This window comes from Bombina bombina, chromosome 7 (genome assembly GCF_027579735.1).
Source record: "Bombina bombina isolate aBomBom1 chromosome 7, aBomBom1.pri, whole genome shotgun sequence".
Classification (NCBI taxonomy): domain Eukaryota; kingdom Metazoa; phylum Chordata; class Amphibia; order Anura; family Bombinatoridae; genus Bombina; species Bombina bombina.
The window spans coordinates 45,879,265-45,903,299 of NC_069505.1; the positions used below are offsets into that span (position 1 = coordinate 45,879,265).

The 24,035-nt window shown below is 35.9% G+C and overlaps 1 protein-coding gene across 1 annotated transcript in view; it reads right to left on the minus strand.

The window, feature by feature from the left end:
- Positions 1-22,651, minus strand: part of KCNK4 (potassium two pore domain channel subfamily K member 4) — a 62,500-nt gene extending 39,849 nt beyond the window's left edge. The window contains exons 1-3 of the mRNA XM_053720069.1: positions 22,463-22,651; positions 16,151-16,268; positions 9,027-9,187 (exon numbers count right to left, since the gene is read on the minus strand). Of these exons, the coding sequence (XP_053576044.1) occupies positions 9,027-9,187; positions 16,151-16,268; positions 22,463-22,651 (468 nt within the window). The remainder of the gene's footprint in view (positions 1-9,026; positions 9,188-16,150; positions 16,269-22,462) is intronic.
- Between the last annotated feature and the right edge of the window lie 1,384 nt (positions 22,652-24,035).

The following is a 24,035-nucleotide window of genomic DNA, read 5'->3' on the forward strand; positions in this document are numbered from 1 at the left end:
TATTGACTTTATGAGGCTGAATTCTATTTTTATTTTTAAGTATAGTTTTTGGTATAGACTCCCCATCAGATGCATCCGCATCAGTACTGTCTCCTTCTCTGTCTGAGGTGTCTATATCTGAATTAGCACTCATATTTTTTCCCCATGCGTATATGGTATCAGAGGAATAATCTTTAAGGTCTCTGTCGATTTTACGTTCTTTTTTCTCAGATATGAAACGTGCAAACTTCTCGACTTCTCCCTTAATCTTTTTGTATGATTTCTGAAATTCCTCATTAATTTCATATTGTTTAAGTTCATCACAGATTATAGCAATATCTGCATTAATATCTGTAAGCTTGTCTAGTTCATACTCAGTTAAATATCCCATTAATTTTATTGAGCACTCAGTTAGTGCACTTTCCCACTTTAATTTGAATTCAGGTTTAAAATCTTTGAAGGAAGGAAACAATTTCAAGCGCAAACCTCTGGGAATGACATTATTTTCTTTATAGAAATTGTACATGCCAATATTCCATTGCTTTTTAATTTGTTTCCTTCTTATCTTTTTTAGTTGTTTCAGAGATTCAAACCATTCCAAAGTATTATTAATTTCCACAGTATTTTTGTTTTTTAATTCTGCTGTTAGACTAGTTATATCATTAGTCCACTGGAGCATTTCTGCTCCTAAATCAAAAACGGCCATTATATAAACAAACCAGGTTATATAGAGTGTGTGCTCAAGTTTAAAGGAAAAATGCGAGTACAATTCTCACATTAAATGTAACAGTATTAGGACAAAAAAAGAAAAACTGGCACTACACCATAGACTAGGTGAGACTGGAATATAGAATAAATTCCGGTGCTACCCCTTGTAATATAACTATAGGACTAAAAAGAATTAGGCAGCTAAGGGTTTACTATAGCACTCACTCTCACTCATATCGGTCAAAAGAATATAATAAAATACATACTTTATTATTTATGTTTAAAATCTGGGATACAAATCCCTAGGAACCTTTAATTTACCCACAACCATGTATTAAACTAAAATTAAAATATGGCCGCCAAACACTCTTCTGTTTCCTGGCCGAGAACTGGATACATCGGCTTCAGGTGGCTGGAGTGAGTGGTCGACCTATAGTCAAAAGTGCGGAACAAACGCGTTTCGGCTCTAATATCGCCTTTCTCAATGTTACACTTTCTTTAGAAAAATGAGTAAGCAGAGGCTTCGGAGTGCAGGACTTAAATATTCATAGAACAATTGCTCTCTACCAATCCGGTACACTTCCGGGACCTCCGCCTCCGCAACAACCAATCAGCTTGTTTTTCGGCACACGCCTATCGAAAGTAGTGTTGTGATTGGAGGAATATCGAGTGGTATTGAGCTTATCCATGAAATGCCTGCACTTTGAATTGAATAGTATAATGTAAGCTATTAGAAACATAAAGGATTCTACACTGATGTGATAACATATATTTAGGCTCAAATACTGTAAACGTAGTAAGTACAAATATCGTATGGAAAATATTTTTAGAAGACTTACACACGCTATAGTAAATATACAATTAGATTATTATGGAGCGCAAAATAACTATAAGGTGCTTTTTATGGTACTATAAGGTGCTGGTTTAGTGGTATATAGTTATGTCCTCATTATGTTTGTGTACGTAGTAATGATTCCAAATCCAAACTTGTACATATTTTCAATTTACAGAACAGGACTTTCCACCACTTTTTGCCATTAAATACAACATCAGGGAATAATTATCTACCTATCTACCTAAGGCAGTGATCAATCTCCCTGATGTCAAATCACGGGTACACGGTGGGCTATATATGTTAATTCAGTTCATGGATTATGTTTCAATGCTCACAAATTATTTAGATATACACCCAATAATTGTTAAATTCATTCATACCATTGGGTATAACCGAGTTCAGATTGAAAATCCATTTGGTTTCCATTTTTAACAATCTTTGCTCGGTGTCCCCACCTCTTATCCCAGGTTTAAGTTTTTCAAGCCCCCAACATTTCATTGCATTGGTGTTCCCCTTATGAGACATTAGGAAATGTTTGGCTACACTAGTGATTTGTTTCTTCTTTTCTATATCTTTCTGGGCTGTCCTGATATTGCTAAGATGTTCAGTCATACGTGTGCCCAGGCATCGTGTGGTCATGCCAACGTAGAGTAAATCACAGCTGCAGGATATGCAATAAATCACATTAGTGCTTTGACAATTAATATGTTCTTTTATTGCCCATTTTTTACCAAACCTATCCATTGTATATTCTTTTTTAACCATATGTTGGCACACTTTGCAGTGTCCACATGCGACTGAGCCTTTGTGTATAGGATCCCTTTTAGCATTCCTATCGTAATGACTAGTTACTAACTTGTCATTAAGGTTGCTAGCTCTCCTATAAGTCACCAGTGGTCTATCTGTTAACAATGGTTTCAATAATGTATCCTGGGTCAGAACATGCCAGTGTGTGTAAATTGAAAATATGTACAAGTTTGGATTTGGAATCATTACTACGTACACAAACATAATGAGGACATAACTATATACCACTAAACCAGCACCTTATAGTACCATAAAAAGCACCTTATAGTTATTTTGCGCTCCATAATAATCTAATTGTATATTTACTATAGCGTGTGTAAGTCTTCTAAAAATATTTTCCATACGATATTTGTACTTACTACGTTTACAGTATTTGAGCCTAAATATATGTTATCACATCAGTGTAGAATCCTTTATGTTTCTAATAGCTTACATTATACTATTCAATTCAAAGTGCAGGCATTTCATGGATAAGCTCAATACCACTCGATATTCCTCCAATCACAACACTACTTTCGATAGGCGTGTGCCGAAAAACAAGCTGATTGGTTGTTGCGGAGGCGGAGGTCCCGGAAGTGTACCGGATTGGTAGAGAGCAATTGTTCTATGAATATTTAAGTCCTGCACTCCGAAGCCTCTGCTTACTCATTTTTCTAAAGAAAGTGTAACATTGAGAAAGGCGATATTAGAGCCGAAACGCGTTTGTTCCGCACTTTTGACTATAGGTCGACCACTCACTCCAGCCACCTGAAGCCGATGTATCCAGTTCTCGGCCAGGAAACAGAAGAGTGTTTGGCGGCCATATTTTAATTTTAGTTTAATACATGGTTGTGGGTAAATTAAAGGTTCCTAGGGATTTGTATCCCAGATTTTAAACATAAATAATAAAGTATGTATTTTATTATATTCTTTTGACCGATATGAGTGAGAGTGAGTGCTATAGTAACCCCTTAGCTGCCTAATTCTTTTTAGTCCTATAGTTATATTACAAGGGGTAGCACCGGAATTTATTCTATATTCCAGTCTCACCTAGTCTATGGTGTAGTGCCAGTTTTTCTTTTTTTGTCCTAATACTGTTACATTTAATGTGAGAATTGTACTCGCATTTTTCCTTTAAACTTGAGCACACACTCTATATAACCTGGTTTGTTTATATAATGGCCGTTTTTGATTTAGGAGCAGAAATGCTCCAGTGGACTAATGATATAACTAGTCTAACAGCAGAATTAAAAAACAAAAATACTGTGGAAATTAATAATACTTTGGAATGGTTTGAATCTCTGAAACAACTAAAAAAGATAAGAAGGAAACAAATTAAAAAGCAATGGAATATTGGCATGTACAATTTCTATAAAGAAAATAATGTCATTCCCAGAGGTTTGCGCTTGAAATTGTTTCCTTCCTTCAAAGATTTTAAACCTGAATTCAAATTAAAGTGGGAAAGTGCACTAACTGAGTGCTCAATAAAATTAATGGGATATTTAACTGAGTATGAACTAGACAAGCTTACAGATATTAATGCAGATATTGCTATAATCTGTGATGAACTTAAACAATATGAAATTAATGAGGAATTTCAGAAATCATACAAAAAGATTAAGGGAGAAGTCGAGAAGTTTGCACGTTTCATATCTGAGAAAAAAGAACGTAAAATCGACAGAGACCTTAAAGATTATTCCTCTGATACCATATACGCATGGGGAAAAAATATGAGTGCTAATTCAGATATAGACACCTCAGACAGAGAAGGAGACAGTACTGATGCGGATGCATCTGATGGGGAGTCTATACCAAAAACTATACTTAAAAATAAAAATAGAATTCAGCCTCATAAAGTCAATAACGCTAACATCCCTTTAGGCGGAGAACCAGAAGGGGGCGCAAAAGCAAAACCCAGAACCAGGCGACAAGTGAGATTCACACAGAAATCCCTACATCACAAGAAGTAAACACCACTGAGTTAAACATTATTAATCTCTCCAATATAATTCTGACACCTGACCAAATATCTGTCCTGAAAAAAGGCCTATCATTCATACCCACACCACAATTCAATAAGTTTGAGGCGATTAAAGATATACATTTATTCATTCGTAAAATCCTTTTGAAAAAATATTTCAGCAATCCTGATCAGGACCAGCTAAATGCCTCTGATCAGGCGGCCATCAGTGATCTAATTTCTCTACTAGAGGAATCTATTAGTAATGTTGAAACTGAAGATAACAATAGTTGGCGCCAGATTTTAAAAGTAAAATCGAAATTTGTTCCCCCTAACAACACATCATTCAATGCATTAACTTTCCTAAACTTAGTGTGCCAGGATGTCCTCGATATCCAAGGTCATATTGGAACATCTAACTATAATCTGAGTAAGGAAGAGAATGTAGCGTTGAAACAATTATCTGAAATGAAGAATATTCAGATTAAATGTAGTGATAAGGGTGGGAACATAGTTATCTGGCCTGACAATATGTATCGTGAAGAGGCATTTCGCCAATTAAACAATCCAACAAATTACAAACCACTATTGTGTAACCCTATGGATATGTTTTTGAACAGTTACAACAAACTAATTAAATCAGCTTTCACTAATGGCATAATTGACCAAAAGGAGTATAACTTTCTTGAAGTAAAATCACCCAAAATAGCCACACTTTATTTATTGCCTAAGGTCCATAAAAACATGTCAAAACCACCCGGGAGACCTATAGTCTCTGGGATTGGATCTTTGACCGAGAAGGCAAGTAAATATATAGATGCAAGGCTGAGATATATTGTGGAATCTCTTCCATCTTATACCAGGGACACCATGCACCTATTAAATAAAGTGAATGATCTGAAGCTTGATATGAATTCGTCGTTATTGGTTACTTGTGATGTAGAATCGCTCTACACAAGCATTAAGACCCAGTGGGGATGTAGAGCGATTTCTTATTACTTATCCAAAAACACCAATATAAGTCAAGAGGTGAAAGAGTTTCTGCTCAATTTGTTGGAATTTGTTTTGACACATAACTTTTTTGTTTTTGACGACAAGTTCTTCTTGCAAGTATGTGGTACGGCCATGGGCACGTCGTGTGACCCTACATACGCGAATATATACCTGGGCTGGTGGGAGGAAACCGTGGTTTTCCACGAGGATCTTAAACATCTTACCCAACATGTATCCCACTGGTCCAGGTATATAGATGATATATTCTTTGTATGGGATGGACCTGAACACCTTTTGTCTGAATTCATCAGCAGCCTCAACAATAATCCCTTTGGATTATATCTCACATCTACTGTAGAAAAGTCTAAGGTTGAATTTTTAGACCTCTATATTGAGAAGGTCGATAACTCCATTGCAACAAATGCATATAGGAAACCTACATCTACCAACAATATCCTACATGCAAGCAGCTACCACCACCCCAATACTATTAAAGGGTTACCAATGGGGGAATATATTCGCCTAAGACGAAACTGCAGCACTATTGAGAAGTATAAAGAATCAGCTAGGGATCTGAGACAAAGATTACTAGAACGAGGCTATTCAAGAAAGATACTAGCTAAGGCATATAATAATGCATTGCTGAAAGATAGAAAGGAGTTACTCACTCCAAGATCAAGAGAAAGTAATAACCCTATCAGGTTCATAACGACATACTCACCCCAGAGTGATAAGATCACCAACATTCTGAAAACACACTGGCATGTTCTGACCCAGGATACATTATTGAAACCATTGTTAACAGATAGACCACTGGTGACTTATAGGAGAGCTAGCAACCTTAATGACAAGTTAGTAACTAGTCATTACGATAGGAATGCTAAAAGGGATCCTATACACAAAGGCTCAGTCGCATGTGGACACTGCAAAGTGTGCCAACATATGGTTAAAAAAGAATATACAATGGATAGGTTTGGTAAAAAATGGGCAATAAAAGAACATATTAATTGTCAAAGCACTAATGTGATTTATTGCATATCCTGCAGCTGTGATTTACTCTACGTTGGCATGACCACACGATGCCTGGGCACACGTATGACTGAACATCTTAGCAATATCAGGACAGCCCAGAAAGATATAGAAAAGAAGAAACAAATCACTAGTGTAGCCAAACATTTCCTAATGTCTCATAAGGGGAACACCAATGCAATGAAATGTTGGGGGCTTGAAAAACTTAAACCTGGGATAAGAGGTGGGGACACCGAGCAAAGATTGTTAAAAATGGAAACCAAATGGATTTTCAATCTGAACTCGGTTATACCCAATGGTATGAATGAATTTAACAATTATTGGGTGTATATCTAAATAATTTGTGAGCATTGAAACATAATCCATGAACTGAATTAACATATATAGCCCACCGTGTACCCGTGATTTGACATCAGGGAGATTGATCACTGCCTTAGGTAGATAGGTAGATAATTATTCCCTGATGTTGTATTTAATGGCAAAAAGTGGTGGAAAGTCCTGTTCTGTAAATTGAAAATATGTACAAGTTTGGATTTGGAATCATTACTACGTACACAAACATAATGAGGACATAACTATATACCACTAAACCAGCACCTTATAGTACCATAAAAAGCACCTTATAGTTATTTTGCGCTCCATAATAATCTAATTGTATATTTACTATAGCGTGTGTAAGTCTTCTAAAAATATTTTCCATACGATATTTGTACTTACTACGTTTACAGTATTTGAGCCTAAATATATGTTATCACATCAGTGTAGAATCCTTTATGTTTCTAATAGCTTACATTATACTATTCAATTCAAAGTGCAGGCATTTCATGGATAAGCTCAATACCACTCGATATTCCTCCAATCACAACACTACTTTCGATAGGCGTGTGCCGAAAAACAAGCTGATTGGTTGTTGCGGAGGCGGAGGTCCCGGAAGTGTACCGGATTGGTAGAGAGCAATTGTTCTATGAATATTTAAGTCCTGCACTCCGAAGCCTCTGCTTACTCATTTTTCTAAAGAAAGTGTAACATTGAGAAAGGCGATATTAGAGCCGAAACGCGTTTGTTCCGCACTTTTGACTATAGGTCGACCACTCACTCCAGCCACCTGAAGCCGATGTATCCAGTTCTCGGCCAGGAAACAGAAGAGTGTTTGGCGGCCATATTTTAATTTTAGTTTAATACATGGTTGTGGGTAAATTAAAGGTTCCTAGGGATTTGTATCCCAGATTTTAAACATAAATAATAAAGTATGTATTTTATTATATTCTTTTGACCGATATGAGTGAGAGTGAGTGCTATAGTAACCCCTTAGCTGCCTAATTCTTTTTAGTCCTATAGTTATATTACAAGGGGTAGCACCGGAATTTATTCTATATTCCAGTCTCACCTAGTCTATGGTGTAGTGCCAGTTTTTCTTTTTTTGTCCTAAGCCTTATGCTTATCTAAGGCATTAATTAGTATGTAGGATAGCTTTATGCTTATCCCAAGCATTAATTAGTATATAGGATAGCCTTATGCTTATCCCAAGCATTAATTAGTATATAGGATAGCTTTATGCTTATCCCAGGCATTAGTTAGTATGTAGGATAGCCTTATGCTTATCCCAGGCATTAGTTAGTATGTAGGATAGCCTTATGCTTATCCCAGGCATTTTTTAATTAATAACAAGTGTTGGTCTTTACCACCTCAAATAGAAATTTATTCCATGAATCTCCCACCAATTCTGTGAAGAATCTTCTGCAAATTAAGCTAAACCTACTGCCCTTCACTATAAGATTTGGACCACATGTTCTGGCATTGATTTAACCCTTTTAAATTAACTAAAAAGACATTAAAAGAAAAAAGGTTTTGTTTTAAAATAAAATTCCCTAACAAAATAGTAGGCTTTATTGTAACAGTAGCATGTGCCTTTAACAATGACAACTGCAAGATGTGTTACAAATCCCATGCGCTGTGCAAAGCAAAGAGAGAGGTAAAATAATAGAAATAGGAACAGGACACGAGGTCCACATTAGAAGGATTCTGGGAAATGGTGTTAAAAGGATATTAAACTGCGGAAATGGTGTTAAAGGGACATTTAATTGCAGGGAACATGGTTACTACACACCATGCTAATGTTTTACTGAGCCTGTAGCTTTTGTTAAAGCTATTCTCCTTTTTAACTTTTTACATGGGTCAGCTGGCCAATGTTGGGCGCCATTTTGGAGCATACACTATGTGATTCAGCATTCAGTGATAATGGCAGCATTCTGATAGCTGTACTGTGCTCTTCGGGTTAGAGCACATGATATAGTGTAAAGCAAAGAGAGAGGGTTAGAGCACATGATATAGTGTAGAAGCTTTATAGTTCTACAGTGGATTTATTTCTCTATATTTTTCATATTATTAACTTTTAAACTGTGTATTAAAATTGCAAAAATGTAACAACCTGCTCTGTATTGTGTGTGCTTACCTGAAGGCACGATACAGTTACAGATTTGTGAGCTCCATTATGGCAGTGCCCAGTATGAAAATGCTTCACCAACTGGCACCTGTAAAGGGTTAATGTAAGAGAACAGCTCTGATGACCGCTACAAGCACAGTAGAAAACAGTAGCATGGTGGGTAGTGACAGTGATATTCTGTCCAGCAGTTCAACATCCATTTAATGCTATACTGGTTAAAGTGTCACTAAGCCAGTACACTATTCTAAGATTTTTTGGGACAAAATAAGTAGCTATGAAATTTGTGACCTCACCAGGAATATCATCTCCACTTTCCCAATTCCTTTACGAAGAGCAGATCCCAAGTGATCGCCGACTCCAGCCAAAAGAATTCCAAAGAGGGGAATCCCTACGAGGGCATAGAAAATACAGAAGATGCGTCCACCGTCCGTCTTAGGGGAATTATTACCAAATCCTGCAAGAAAACAGAAAGGAGAAAAATAGGAATTAACAATTAGAGGAAAGGAGTCAATGAAAAGAAGAAAGGAATTGATGGCTGGAGGAATGTACAGGGGTTAAGAGAGAGAGGATTTAAGGGAGCAGAATTCACTCTAAATTCTCTACAGTCTCTTCCTATGTTATTCCATGAACCTAATTCAGTAAAGAGAGCAGAGATGAGTGAGGTTCACTGAGGTTGCCGTCTAAAATTACGTTAGAACTGGGGAAATAGTTGAAGAGAATACATTTTGTCCAATTAGATCAACGTATATAGGCAGAACAAAAGAGTAGTTGAGGAACTTTTAAAGTGAAATTCTAACGTAATGATGAAATTCTCTCATGCATTACTGCATTTTTAAATGATTTATTTATTTACAAATGATCAATGATAACTATGTGTTTAACCCTATGGCTTATATTTATCAATGTGCGTGCGGATAGGGTTCCCAGATTACAGATCCCTAACTCAGCACCTCCGGCCACCCACGTCACACACTTTCTTCAATGAGGTGACGTTTCCTCCTCTAAACCAATAGCAGTGTGTGTCAACTTACATCCTAGCGCAGCTAGAGGTGGAAGCATCACATCATTGGAGAAAGCGCTGTGCTGTAGGTGGCCGGAGGTACTGTGTTAGCGATATGCTTTCTTTATAGATAGGGTAAGTTTAACATCATATTTGACAAAACAATGAGAGAACCTAATGTTTATTTTTAGTGATGGTAAATCCTATCATTTGTTATATGCTTAGATTTACCATCACTTTAACCCTCTAATCAAAAAGAACTTCCTCCTAATTACCCCCATAACCTCTATGGAAACGTTATTTGTTATTCACTCACACTTCTAACAATTTTAAAACTTTGCTCCTCCCATTATAAGTATGGAATTAGCGCTCACAGTAACATCTTTGGGCATTTTTTAATGTGATTTGAAATAATGAATTAGTGATAATACCGGGCCTTGCTCTAATTAACACAGCATACATTATCAGTGATGCATCTAAAGTGACTTTGCCCCTAGTTATTCTCATAATGGTTTTCCAACCCTGAGCAAGACACAGCCTGTGTGCAAGTCATGAGTTGCATATGCAGGTAGCAGCCGTGTCCTGTAGTAAGGGTTAAACACATAAGCTCTAACAAATTAGAAAATTATTACATTAGATTTTTCCTTTAAGATGAAAAAAAAATAGGGAATTAAGTTGTAAAACAAATGACATTGCTTGCAGAAATGACAATTTTCAATTTAAAATAACAGACTTGACTGAATTTACTTTGATGGTGTTAAAAAGCCACAAAGCATTAACCAGTTCGCTGCTGTTAAGTGTTTTTTTTACTGCTGAATTACACACAAGAGTTTTTCAAAAGCACAAGCATTGTATCAGGCAGCTGGAGGTAAGTTACCATATACATTACAGGACTTCAGTTCTGGGCAGCTGAAGGTAAGTTACCATATACATTACATGACTTCAGTTCTGGGCATCTGGAGGTAAGTTACCATATACATTACAGGACTTAAGTTCTGGGCATCTGGAGGTAAGTTACCTTATACATTACAGGACTTCAGTTCTGGGCATCTGGAGGTAAGTTACCTTATACATTAAAGGACTTCAGTTCTGGGCATCTGGAGGTAAGTTACCATATACATTACATGACTTCAGTTCTGGGCATCTGGAGGTAAGTTACCATATACATTACAGGACTTCAGTTCTGGGCAGCTGGAGGTAAGTTACCTTATACATTACAGGACTTCAGCTCTGGGCATCTGGAGGTAAGTTACCATATACATTACAGGACTTCAGTTCTGGGCATCTGGAGGTAAGTTACCATATACATTACAGGACTTCAGTTCTGGGCATCTGGAGTTAAGTTACCATATACATTACAGGACTTCAGTTCTGGGCATCTGGAGGTAAGTTACCATATACATTACAGGACTTCAGTTCTGGGCAGCTGAAGGTAAGTTACCATATACATTACAGGACTTCAGTTCTGGGCATCTGGAGGTAAGTTACCATGTACATTACAGGACTTCAGTTCTGGGCATCTGGAGGTAAGTTACCATATACATTACAGGACTTCAGTTCTGGGCATCTGGAGGTAAGTTACCATATACATTACAGGACTTCAGTTCTGGGCATTTGGAGGTAAGTTACCATATACATTACAGGACTTCAGTTCTGGGCATCTGGAGATAAGTTAACAAATACATTACAGGACTTCAGTTCTGGGCATCTGGAGGTAAGTTACCATATACATTATGGGAATTCAGTTCTGGGCATCTGGAGGTAAGTTACCATATACATTACAGGACTTCAGTTCTGGGCATCTGGAGGTAAGTTACCATATACATTACAGGACTTCAGTTCTGGGCATCTGGAGGCAAGTTACCATATACATTACAGGACTTCAGTTCTGGGCATCTGGAGGTAAGTTACCATATACATTAAAGGACTTCAGTTCTGGGCATATAGAGGTAAGTTACCATATACATTACAGGACTTCAGTTCTGGGCACCTGGAGGTAAGTTACCATATACATTATAGGACTTTAGTTATGGCCATTTGGAGGTAAGTTACAATATACATTACAGTACTTCAGTTCTGGGCATCTGGAGGTAAGTTACCTTATACATTACAGGACTTCAGTTCTGGGCAGCTGAAGGTAAGTTACCTTATACATTACAGGACTTCAGTTTTGGGCATCTGGAGGTAAGTTACCATATATATTACAGGACTTCAGTTCTGGGCATTTGGAGGTAAGTTACCATATACATTACAGGACTTCAGTTCTGGGCATCTGGAGGTAAGTTACCATATATATTACAGGACTTCAGTTCTGGGCATCTGTAGGTAAGTTACCATATACATTACAGGACTTCAGTTCTGGGCATCTGGAGGTAAGTTACCATGTACATTACAGGACATAAGTTCTGGGCATCTGGAGGTAAGTTACCTTATACATTACAGGACTTCAGTTCTGGGCATCTGGAGGTAAGTTACCATATACATTACAGGACTTCAGTTCTGGGCAGCTGAAGGTAAGTTACCTTATACATTACAGGACTTAAGTTCTGGGCATCTGGAGGTAAGTTACCTTATACATTACAGGACTTTAGTTCTGGGCATCTGGAGGTAAGTTACCATATACATTACAGGACTTCAGTTCTGGGCATCTGGAGGTACGTTACCTTATACATTACAGGACTTCAGTTCTGGGCATCTGGAGGTAAGTTACCATATACATTACAGGACTTCAGTTCTGGGCATCTGGAGGTAAGTTACCATATACATTACAGGACTTCAGTTCTGGGCAGCTGAAGGTAAGTTACCTTATACATTACAGGACTTAAGTTCTGGGCATCTGGAGGTAAGTTACCTTATACAATACAGGACTTCAGTTCTGGGCATCTGGAGGTAAGTTACCATATACATTACAGGACTTCAGTTCTGGGCATCTGGAGGTAAGTTACCATATATATTACAGGACTTCAGTTCTGGGCATTTGGAGGTAAGTTACCATATACATTACAGGACTTCAGTTCTGGGCATCTGGAGGTAAGTTACCATATACATTACAGGACTTCAGTTCTGGGCATCTGGAGGTAAGTTACCATATACATTACAGGACTTCAGTTCTGGGCATCTGGAGGTAAGTTACCATATACATTACAGGACTTCAGTTCTGGGCATCTGGAGGTAAGTTACCATATACATTACAGGACTTCAGTTCTGGGGATCTGAAGGTAAGTTACCATGTACATTACAGGACTTCAGTTCTGGGCATCTGGAGGTAAGTTACCATATACATTACAGGACTTCAGTTCTGGGCATCTGGAGGTAAGTTACCATATACATTACAGGACTTCAGTTCTGGGCATCTGGAGGTAAGTTACCATGTACATTACAGGACTTCAGTTCTGGGCATCTGGAGGTAAGTTACCATATACATTACAGGACTTCAGTTCTGGGCATCTGGAGGTAAGTTACCTTATACATTACAGGACTTCAGTTCTGGGCATCTGGAGGTAAGTTACCATATACATTACAGGACTTCAGTTCTGGGCATCTGGAGGTAAGTTACCATATACATTACAGGACTTCAGTTCTGGGCAGCTGATGGTAAGTTACCTTATACATTACAGGACTTAAGTTCTGGGCATCTGGAGGTAAGTTACCTTATACATTACAGGACTTCAGTTCTGGGCATCTGGAGGTAAGTTACCATATACATTACAAGACTTCAGTTCTGGGCAGCTGAAGGTAAGTTACCTTATACATTACAGGACTTAAGTTCTGGGCATCTGGAGGTAAGTTACCTTATACATTACAGGACTTCAGTTCTGGGCATCTGGAGGTAAGTTACCTTATACATTACAGGACTTTAGTTCTGGGCATCTGGAGGTAAGTTACCATATACATTACAGGACTTCAGTTCTGGGCATCTGGAGGTAAGTTACCTTATACATTACAGGACTTCAGTTCTGGGCATCTGGAGGTAAGTTACCATATACATTACAGGACTTCAGTTCTGGGCAGCTGAAGGTAAGTTACCTTATACATTACAGGACTTAAGTTCTGGGCATCTGGAGGTAAGTTACCTTATACATTACAGGACTTCAGTTCTGGGCATCTGGAGGTAAGTTACCTTATACATTACAGGACTTTAGTTCTGGGCATCTGGAGGTAAGTTACCATATACATTACAGGACTTCAGTTCTGGGCATCTGGAGGTAAGTTACCTTATACATTACAGGACTTCAGTTCTGGGCATCTGGAGGTAAGTTACCATATACATTACAGGACTTCAGTTCTGGGCAGCTGAAGGTAAGTTACCTTATACATTACAGGACTTAGGTTCTAGGCATCTGGAGGTAAGTTACCTTATACATTACAGGACTTAAGTTCTGGGCATCTGGAGGTAAGTTACTATAGACAGTGGTTAAGATGAGGAAATGAGAGGTCACTGGAGCAGCATTTTGTGCCCCTTTAACTTTAGAAATGCAAATTAAGCTATTACATTTTTGTGCTATAGCTGTATAATATATTTTATATCCTTCATGCAATAAAGTTGAATTCAAGGGAAAAACAAATTGTAATGCTAAACTTCTAGCACTGATCTCACTTTATCATTTACATTGTTGTGTATATTAATCTATATACGTGTAAGTAAATCTTATATATGTTTAAGTAAATCTATATGTGTAAGTAAATCTATATGTGTAATTAAATCTTATATATCTGTATATAAATCATATATCTTTATAAAAATCTTAAATATGTGCATGTAAATCTATATATGTGTACATAAATCTATATATGTGTATATAAATCTATATATGTGTAAGTAAATCAATATATGTGTAAGTAAATATTATATATGTGTAAGTAAATCTATATATGTGTATGTAAATCTTATATATATATATATATATATATATATATATATATATATATATATATGTAAGTAGATCTATATATTTGTATATAAATCTTATATATGTGTATGTAAATTTTTATATGTGTACGTAAATCTATATATGTGTATATACATTTTTATATGTGTACGTAAATCTATATATGTGTATATAAATTTATATATGTCTATGTAAATCTTATATACGTGTATGTTAATCTTATATATGTGTGTATGTAATTCTATATATGTGTATGTTAATCTTATATATGTGTATATAAATCTATATATGTGTACCTAAAACTTTATGTGTATGTAAATCTATATATGTGAATGTAAATCTATATATGTGTATATAAATCTGTATACCGTATATGTATGTAAATCTATATATGTGTATATAAATCTATATATGTGTATGTAAATCTATATATGTGTATGTAAATCTATATATATGTAACTAAATCTATGTATATGTTTAAGTACATCTATATATGTGTATGTAAATCTATATACCATATATGTATGTAAATCTATATATGTGTATGTAAATCTATATATATATGTATATAAATCTGTATATATGTAAGTAAATCTATATATGTGTATATAAATCTATATATGTAAGTAAATCTGTATATGTGTATATAAATCTATATATGTGCATGTAAATCTATATATGTGTATAAATCTATATATGTGTATGTAAATCTATATATGTGTATAAATCTATATATGTGTATATAAATCTATATATGTAAGTAAATCTGTATATGTGTATATAAATCTATATATGTAAGTAAATCTGTATATGTGTATATAAATCTATATATGTAAGTAAATCTGTATATATGTGTATAAATCTATATATGTGTATGTAAATCTATATATGTAAGTAAATCTATATATGTGTATATAAATCTATATATGTAAGTAAATCTATATATGTGTATAAATCTATATATGTGTATGTAAATCTATATATGTGTATAAATCTATATATGTGTATATAAATCTATATATGTAAGTAAATCTGTATATATGTGTATAAATCTATATATGTGTATATAAATCTATATATGTAAGTAAATCTGTATATATGTGTATAAATCTATATATGTGTATGTAAATCTATATATATAAGTAAATCTGTATATATGTATATAAATCTATATATGTGTATATAAATCTATATATGTAAGTAAATCTGTATATATGTGTATAAATCTATATATGTGTATGTAAATCTATATATGTAAGTAAATCTGTATATGTGTATATAAATCTATATATGTAAGTAAATCTGTATATATGTGTATAAATCTATATATGTGTATGTAAATCTATATATGTAAGTAAATCTGTATATATGTGTATAAATCTATATATGTGTATGTAAATCTATATATGTAAGTAAATCTATATATGTGTATATAAATCTATATATGTAAGTAAATCTGTATATATGTGTATAAATCTATATATGTGCATGTAAATCTTTCCATTTGCTGACGATCACATGACATTACCGATGGTGGTGATAACTGTGCCCGCGAAGAAGAAGCAGCTTCCAATATCCCAGCGCGTTGTTTCATTTGTGGAATTCCCAGCAGGGTCAACCCCGGAGCCGAGTGCATCCTTTACCTGCTGCAAATTCAGAACATCATTTAACCGTTCTACTAAAGGCCAGTGCAGGGGAAGGGTCATTCAAGTCAAAATTACACTTACATGATTCAGATACAGGATGCCATTTTAAACAGCTTCCCAATTATCTCCATTAGCAGTCTTTTCAAATGCACACTTTCTGAGGCAACAGCGCCTACTGAGCATGTGCAAGATTCATGGTGTGTACGTATATGAGTCTGTGACTGGCTTATGGTTGTCACATGATATAGTAGGCAGGGAAATGGAAGCAATTTTAAATTTCTCAGAAAAAAAATCTACTGATAATTAGAAATTCAGAGTAAGTGCTATTGCATTGTCTTTTTATTGTGCAATTCTACTGTATTTAAAGGGACACTAAACCCAAAAATGTTCTTTCATGATTCGGGTAGAGAATACAATTTTAAGCAAGATTTCAATTTACATCTATTATCTAATTTTCTTCATTCTTTATATATCCTTTTTTTGAAGAAATAGCCAATCACATGAGACATCTATGTGCAGCCACCAATCAGCAGCTACTGAGCCTATCTAGATATGCTTTTCAGCAAAGGATATCACGAGAAACAAAGGAAATTAGATAATAGGAGTAAATTAGAACTTTGCTTAAAATTGCATATTCTGTCTCAATCATGAAAGAAAAAAAAATTAAGTTTCATGTCCCTTTAACCCCTTAAGGACCACAGCACTTTTCCATTTTCTGTCCGTTTGGGACCAGGGCTATTTTTACATTTTTGCGGTGTTTGTGTTTAGCTGTAATTTTCCTCTTACTCATTTACTGTACCCACAGATATTATATACCGTTTTTCTCGCCATTATTTTCATCATATCTTATAATTTACTATAATTTTTTTTTATAAAATATGAGGAAAAAATGGAAAAACACACACTTTTTCTAACTTTGACCCCCAAAATCTGTTACACATCTACAACCACCAAAAAAAAAAAAAACATGCTAAATAGTTTCTAAATTTTGTCCTGAGTTTAGAAATACCCAATGTTTACATGTTCTTTGCTTTTTTTGCAATTTATAGGGAAATAAATACAAGTAGCACTTTGCTATTTCCAAACCATTTTTTTTTCAAGATTAGCGCTAGTTACATTGGGACACTGATATCTGTCAGAAATCCCTGAATATCCCTTGACATGTATATATTTTTTTTTAGTAGACAACCCAAAGTATTGATCTAGGCCCATTTTGGTATATTTCATGCCACCATTTCACCGCCAAATGCGATCAAATAAAAAAAAATCGTTCACTTTTTTCACAAATTTTTTCACAATATTTAGGTTTCTCACTGAAATTATTTACAAACAGCTTGTGCAATTATGGCACAAGTGGTTGTAAATGGTTCTCTGGATCCTCTTTGTTCAGAAATAGCAGACATATATGGCTTTGGCATTGCTTTATGGTAATTAGAAGGCCGCTAAATGCCGCTGCGCACCACACGTGTATTATGCCCAGCAGTGAAGGGGTTAATTAGGGAGCTTGTAGGGAGCTTGTAGGGTTAATTATAGCTTTAGTGTAGTGTAGTAGACAACCTAAAGTATTTATCTAGGCCCATTTTGGTATATGTCATGCCACCATTTCACCGCCAAATGCGATCAAATAAAAAACAAAAACCTAAAATGTTTCACAATTTTAGGTTTCTCACTGAAATTATTTACAAACAGCTTGTGCAATTATGGCGTATCTGGGATCCCCTTTGTTCAGAAATAGCAGGCATATATGCCTTTGTAGTTGCTTTTTGGTTATTAGAAGGCCGCTACATGCTGCTGCACACCACACTTGTATTGTGCCCAGCAGTGGCTGGGTTAATTAGGTAGCTTGTAGGGTTAATTTTAGCTTTAGTGTAGAGATCAGCCTCCCACCTGACACATCCCAACCCCTGAACTCTGCCTGACCCCTCTAAAATAGCTCTCCCCCCCCCACCTTACAATTGTCACCGCCATTTTAAGTACTGGCAGAAAGTCTGCCAGTACTAGAATAAAAAGCATTTATTTTTATTTTATTTTTTTATATTGATTCTGCAGTGTTGGATCCCCTCTTAGCCCCCAACCTCCCTGATCCCCCCCATATAGCTCTCTAACCCTCCCCCTCTAGCTATTTGCCGCCATCTTGGGTACTGGCAGCTGTCTGCCAGTACCTAGTCTGCCCCTAAAAACTCTATTTTAATTACTTATTTTTATAAAACATATTTTCTGTAGTGTAGCTGCCCCCCCCCCCTCGATATTCTACCTCCCTCCCCCTCCCAGATCTCTTTCCCAACCCCAGGAGAGCTCCACCATCGTTACATTAATTTTTTTTATGAAAAAACTTGCTGATCGCCGCTCGTGCATGCGCATGCGAGTGCACACGCCACCACCCGTCCCCCCTCGCCGCTTCCGCCACCGACAGGATACAATATCGGGAGGTGATCAGACATGAGGGACATTGAAGGGCTTCTCACCGGCGTCACAACTGATGCTCCCACCCACCAACACTTGCCGACATCAATGCACGATGCAGAGAGGGCCACAGAGTGGCTCTCTCTGCATCGGACTACTAAATAGTAAGGTAACTTACCTCCAGATGCCTACTCAATATCGAGGCATCACTGCAATAACAGGAAAGCGGCTGGAAGTGATCAGGATCGATTCCACCGCTTTCAAAGACCAACGACATACGGGGTACGTCCTTGGTCGTTAACTGCATTTTTTTGCAGGACGTACCCCATACGTCGTTGGCCGTTAAGGGGTTAACCACTTAATGACAATTTTCCATTTTCTGTCCGTTTGGGACCAGGGCTATTTTTACATTTCTACAGTGTTTGTGTTTAGCTGTAATTTTCCTCTTACTCATTTACTGTACCCACACATATTATATACCGTTTTTCTCGCCATTAAATGGACTTTCTAAACATACCATTATTTTCATCATATCTTATAATTTACTAAAAAAAAAATAATAAAATATGAGGAAAAAATGGAAAAAAACACACTTTTTCAAACTTTGACTCCCAAAATCTGTTACACATCTACAATCACCAAAAAACACCCATGCTAAATAGTTTCTAAATTTTGTCCTGAGTTTAGAAATACCCAATGTTTACATGTTCTTTGCTTTTTTTGCAAGTTATAGGGCCATAAATACAAGTAGCACTTTGCTATTTCCAAACCACTTTTTTTCAAAATTAGCGCTAGTTACATTGGAACCCTGATATCTGTCAGGAATCCCTGAATATCCCTTGAAGTGTAAATATTTTTTTTTAGAAGACATCCCAAAGTATTGATACATACAATTTTAAGTAACTTTCTACTTTATTTCTATTATCAATTTTTTTTCGTTCTCATGCCATCTTTATTTGAAAAAGCAGGAATGTTAGGTTAGAAGCCGGCCCATTTTTAGTTCAGCACCTAGGTAGCGCTTGCTTATTGGTGGCTAAATGTAGCAAACCAATCAGCAAGCTCTACCCAGGTGCTAAAACAAAAATGGTCCGGCTTCTAACCTAACATTCCTGCTTTTTCAAATAAAGATAGCAAGAGAACGAAGAAAAAATTATAATAGGAGTAAATTAGTAAGTTGCTTAAAATTGTATGCTCCGAGAGAGACTCATATAAAGTTATTATATAGGACCTACTATACCCCGAAGAAGGGGTCTAGATATGGGAACATTAATTTCTGTAAATGTCCAAAATGTTCATTTTTATCAGCAGATCTCATTCATATGATCTGGGAATGTCCCAGAATCAAATGCTTTTGGCTTAAGATTGAATACTGGATCAATTAAATATTAAAAATTTCCCCTTTAAAATTAAAAGTGGCTGATGTAATTTTTCTATGGGACGCGACTAAAAATCTGCGGATGTATAATAAAATAGTGAATATGATTATCTTAGCGGCAAGGTACTTGATTTTTAAGAAATGGAAAGGAAGTAGGAACCCTAGTATAAATGAGCTTAAAAACTGTCTAAAAAAACAGTGTATACTAGAGCAAAAAGATACCAATATGGAAAAGGAAACAGATATCGAAGGTTTCTTTAAAAAATGGTCAGTACTTATTAAAACGCTGTCACCAAATGAGATAGAATATATGATTTACCCTTTCAGAAATTCAGAGCTAGTTTTGCTGGGGGTTTGGTAATCCGCTCTGCTCAGGCCTCAAACTGGTGGGTCAAGATTCCTTCCTTCTCCCCCCTTTTTTTTTTTTTTTTTTTGTTTGTTGTTGTTGTTTGTATGTGTTTTGTTTTTTAATTTTTATTTTTTCTTGTTTGTTTGTTTTGTTTTTTTTTGTTACTGTACGGTTATTTTTTCTTAAAAATTTTCAGATTACTGTATAGTAAAAGGTCTAATTTGTTGTAATGTTGAGAGAATGGAATAAAAAAGGAAAGAAAAGACTCCAGCAGAGAATATAATTTATTTTAGAATCTATGTTTTGGTATAATTCTGTGAAATACTGACAACTTTTTTATTTTTCTTGTATTGTCTACATTAGTTGTAATATGTAACATCAGGCCCTGCGTGGCGCAAAATTTGTAATTTGATTTCTTTTTTTCTCAATATAATGCTGGATTTAAATAAAAGTTTAAAAAAAAAAATTGTATGCTCTATCTGAATCATGACAGAAAAAAATTGGGTTTAGTTTAGTACCCCTTTAATGATCCTTTGCATCTTCACTTAACCCAGTATGGGCTAGATTACGAGCGCTATTTATTGTTCCGGCTCCACTAGAAGGAAGCTTTTTGTGCGTGTCGGGTAGCACCTGTATTAGAAAAAGAAAGTAAAACGTTTTCGCACGAGTGCACAAAAAATCGTACTTTGAATATCGCGTCCGCATTAACCTATTCTCTGATAGACTTCAATAGTTTGCGAAAAGTAGGGAAAAAGGCTAACACCGTTACTCGAGCGCAAACCCGATCGCATTTCTTCAAGTCTGCTAACCTGACATGAAATATTTCACATTCCAATGTTCTTCACATAGAAGAACATGTTTTATATATATATATATATATATATATACTGTGTATGCATACATATCTATTTATGCATTTATATGTGTACATATGTCTGTAAATGCATATACTGTATACACATATAAATATATAAATGCATATGTGCACACGTATAAACATATATGTATCCCTATGTTAAAGCCCTTAAAGACCTCATATCTTTAAACCCTTATAACTTTTTTATGCAATGTTTTTTTTTAACAAAATGTTTATTAGACATTAATATGATTGTAACGGTACTGATAAATGTAATTTTGATGTGTTTTGTACAACTGTTTTGTTGAGGGTAACAGTTATCCAGAGCTCTAAAGTTGCTCTATCCAGTGCGCGTTAAATTCAATTGTGCTTGAGCGAATGCGTTTACTTTCAACCTTTAATATGCGTGCTACTTCCAAAGCGCACCACTCATAATCTAGTCATTTTTTTTCTTTTAATGAATATTAGATAAAAGTTCTTTACATCTAAACTGAAGCAAATACCGCAGTAATGGTTATCTTCTTATTGTCATTATCTTTACTGGCTGATTTAGTGCAGGAACATGAGCTATAAAAAACAAACACTAAAACATATTATGACATGCTCTCTATTAGATAAAACAAAAACTAAAGTTTATGCTTATCTGATAAATTAATTTCCTTCTTGGCAGTGAGAGTCCACGAGAACATTCATAACCTATGAAAAAATACTCTACCTGGCCAGGAGGAGGTAGCAGAGGCCCCCCAAACAAAGCAATAAATATCCCACCACTTTGCCTACCCTCTCAGTAGTTCCAGACGAGGATATGGAAGAAGTGAAGAGAGATACAAGGAGTACAGAGGTGCCAACACCTGCAGCCACTACACGTTTCGCTTTAGGGCAGGGTTGTGGACTCTCACTGACAAGAAGGAAATGAAATGAAACCCTTCTCCCAAAAGATGCTCCACTGAGGTAAATATATCAAATTTATCAAACTTAATTTCTTCTTCTTACAGAGCACCTCTCTCTGCCTACCTCCTATGATAAGAGGCAAAGAATTACTGAGAGGGTAGGGGAAGTGGGATTGGGGTTGAGTATTTTCCCATAGGTTATGAATGTTCTCGTGGACTCTCACTGCCAATAGTAGGAAATGTTGAGTACATTGACTTTTTAATTGACAAAGTATTAGTTAACCCCCAGCTTTCCTGAATCATGCAGATCATCTTACTAACCAGTATAAAGACGTCCAAATTCTCTTCAGGAATGCACGTGTACTCCTCAAGGAAAGCCTTGCGATGCTTAGTGAGTTGGCCTTGCTGTTCAGCCTCATACGGTTGCTCCAACATCTGGAAGATTACAGCCCCTGTCACCAGGTAACCCAGGACCACACCAAACAAGGCCAGCACAGTCTTTTTCTTCATGACACTGCGACTTGTCACTGCCTGTTGCTCAGACCTAACTGTGTCCCCCAATAAGATAGAGTCCTGGGAGGAGCAGGAGATGGGATAGAGAAGAGCCCCAGGAAGGGACGCTTTGATAGAATTGCAGGACACTGTGGGAGGACATAAATAAATAGTGTGAAATACAGATGTGATTGCGTCTTTATCTACTGCTGACTTCTTAAGTGTTTCTTTAAAACTGTCAGTGCGATTTACAACTGGAAATGAGTCAAATGAAAAATGACTGACTATTTGTAGCGTTTTTAACTTCTTAAAGGGATTTGATACCCAATTTTCTTCTTTCATGATTCAGATAGAGAATTCAATTTAAAAAAAGTTTCCAATTTACTTTTATTATCAAATTTGCTTTGTTCTCAATTTATTCTTTGTTAAAGAGATATCTAGATAGGTAGCGTGCACATGTGTGAGGCACTACATGATAGGAAATAGTGCTGCCATCTAGTGCTCTTGCTAATTTATAACATTGTTATAAATCTGCTGCCATCTAGTGCTCTTGCTAATGTATAACATTGTTATAAAACTGCTGCCATCTAGTGCTCTTGCTAATGTATAACATTGTTATAAAACTGCTGCCATCTAGTGCTCTTGCTAAGGTATAACATTGTTATAAATCTGCTGCCATCTAGTGCTCTTGCTAAGGTATAACATTGTTATAAAACTGCTGCCATCTAGTGCTCCTGCTAATGTATAACATTGTTATAAAACTGCTGCCATCTAGTGCTCCTGCTAATGTATAACACTGTTATAAAACTGCTGCCATCTAGTGCTCTTGTTAATGTATAACATTATTATAAAACTGCTGCCATCTAGTGCTCCTGCTAATGTATAACACTGTTATAAAACTGCTGCCATCTAGTGCTCTTGTTAATGTATAACATTGTTATAAAACTGCTGCCATCTAGTGCTCTCGCTAATATATAACATTGTTATAAAACTGCTGCCATCTAGTGCTCCTGCTAATGTATAACATTGTTACATAACTGCTGTCAGAAAGTGCTGTAGACACGTGTTCGCGCCTGAGCTTACATTCATGCTTTTTAACAAAGGATAACAAGAAAATGAAGAACATTTGATAATATAAGTAAATTGGAAAGTTGTTTAAAATTGTGTGTTCTATCTATTGTGTGTTCTATCTGAATCATGAAATAATATTGGGGGTTTTATGTCCCTTTAACAAAACGTAGTACCCGACAGTGGTGACGGAAATAGTCCGCTCTCGCCACTATCCTTAACAATACAATGATTAGCTGAACTTACAGCAAACAAATAATGCTCCAATTTTATGACATACTGATAGATTTATTTATTTTTGTCTAGTAAGTTCCTTTGTTTTGTGATTGCAAAT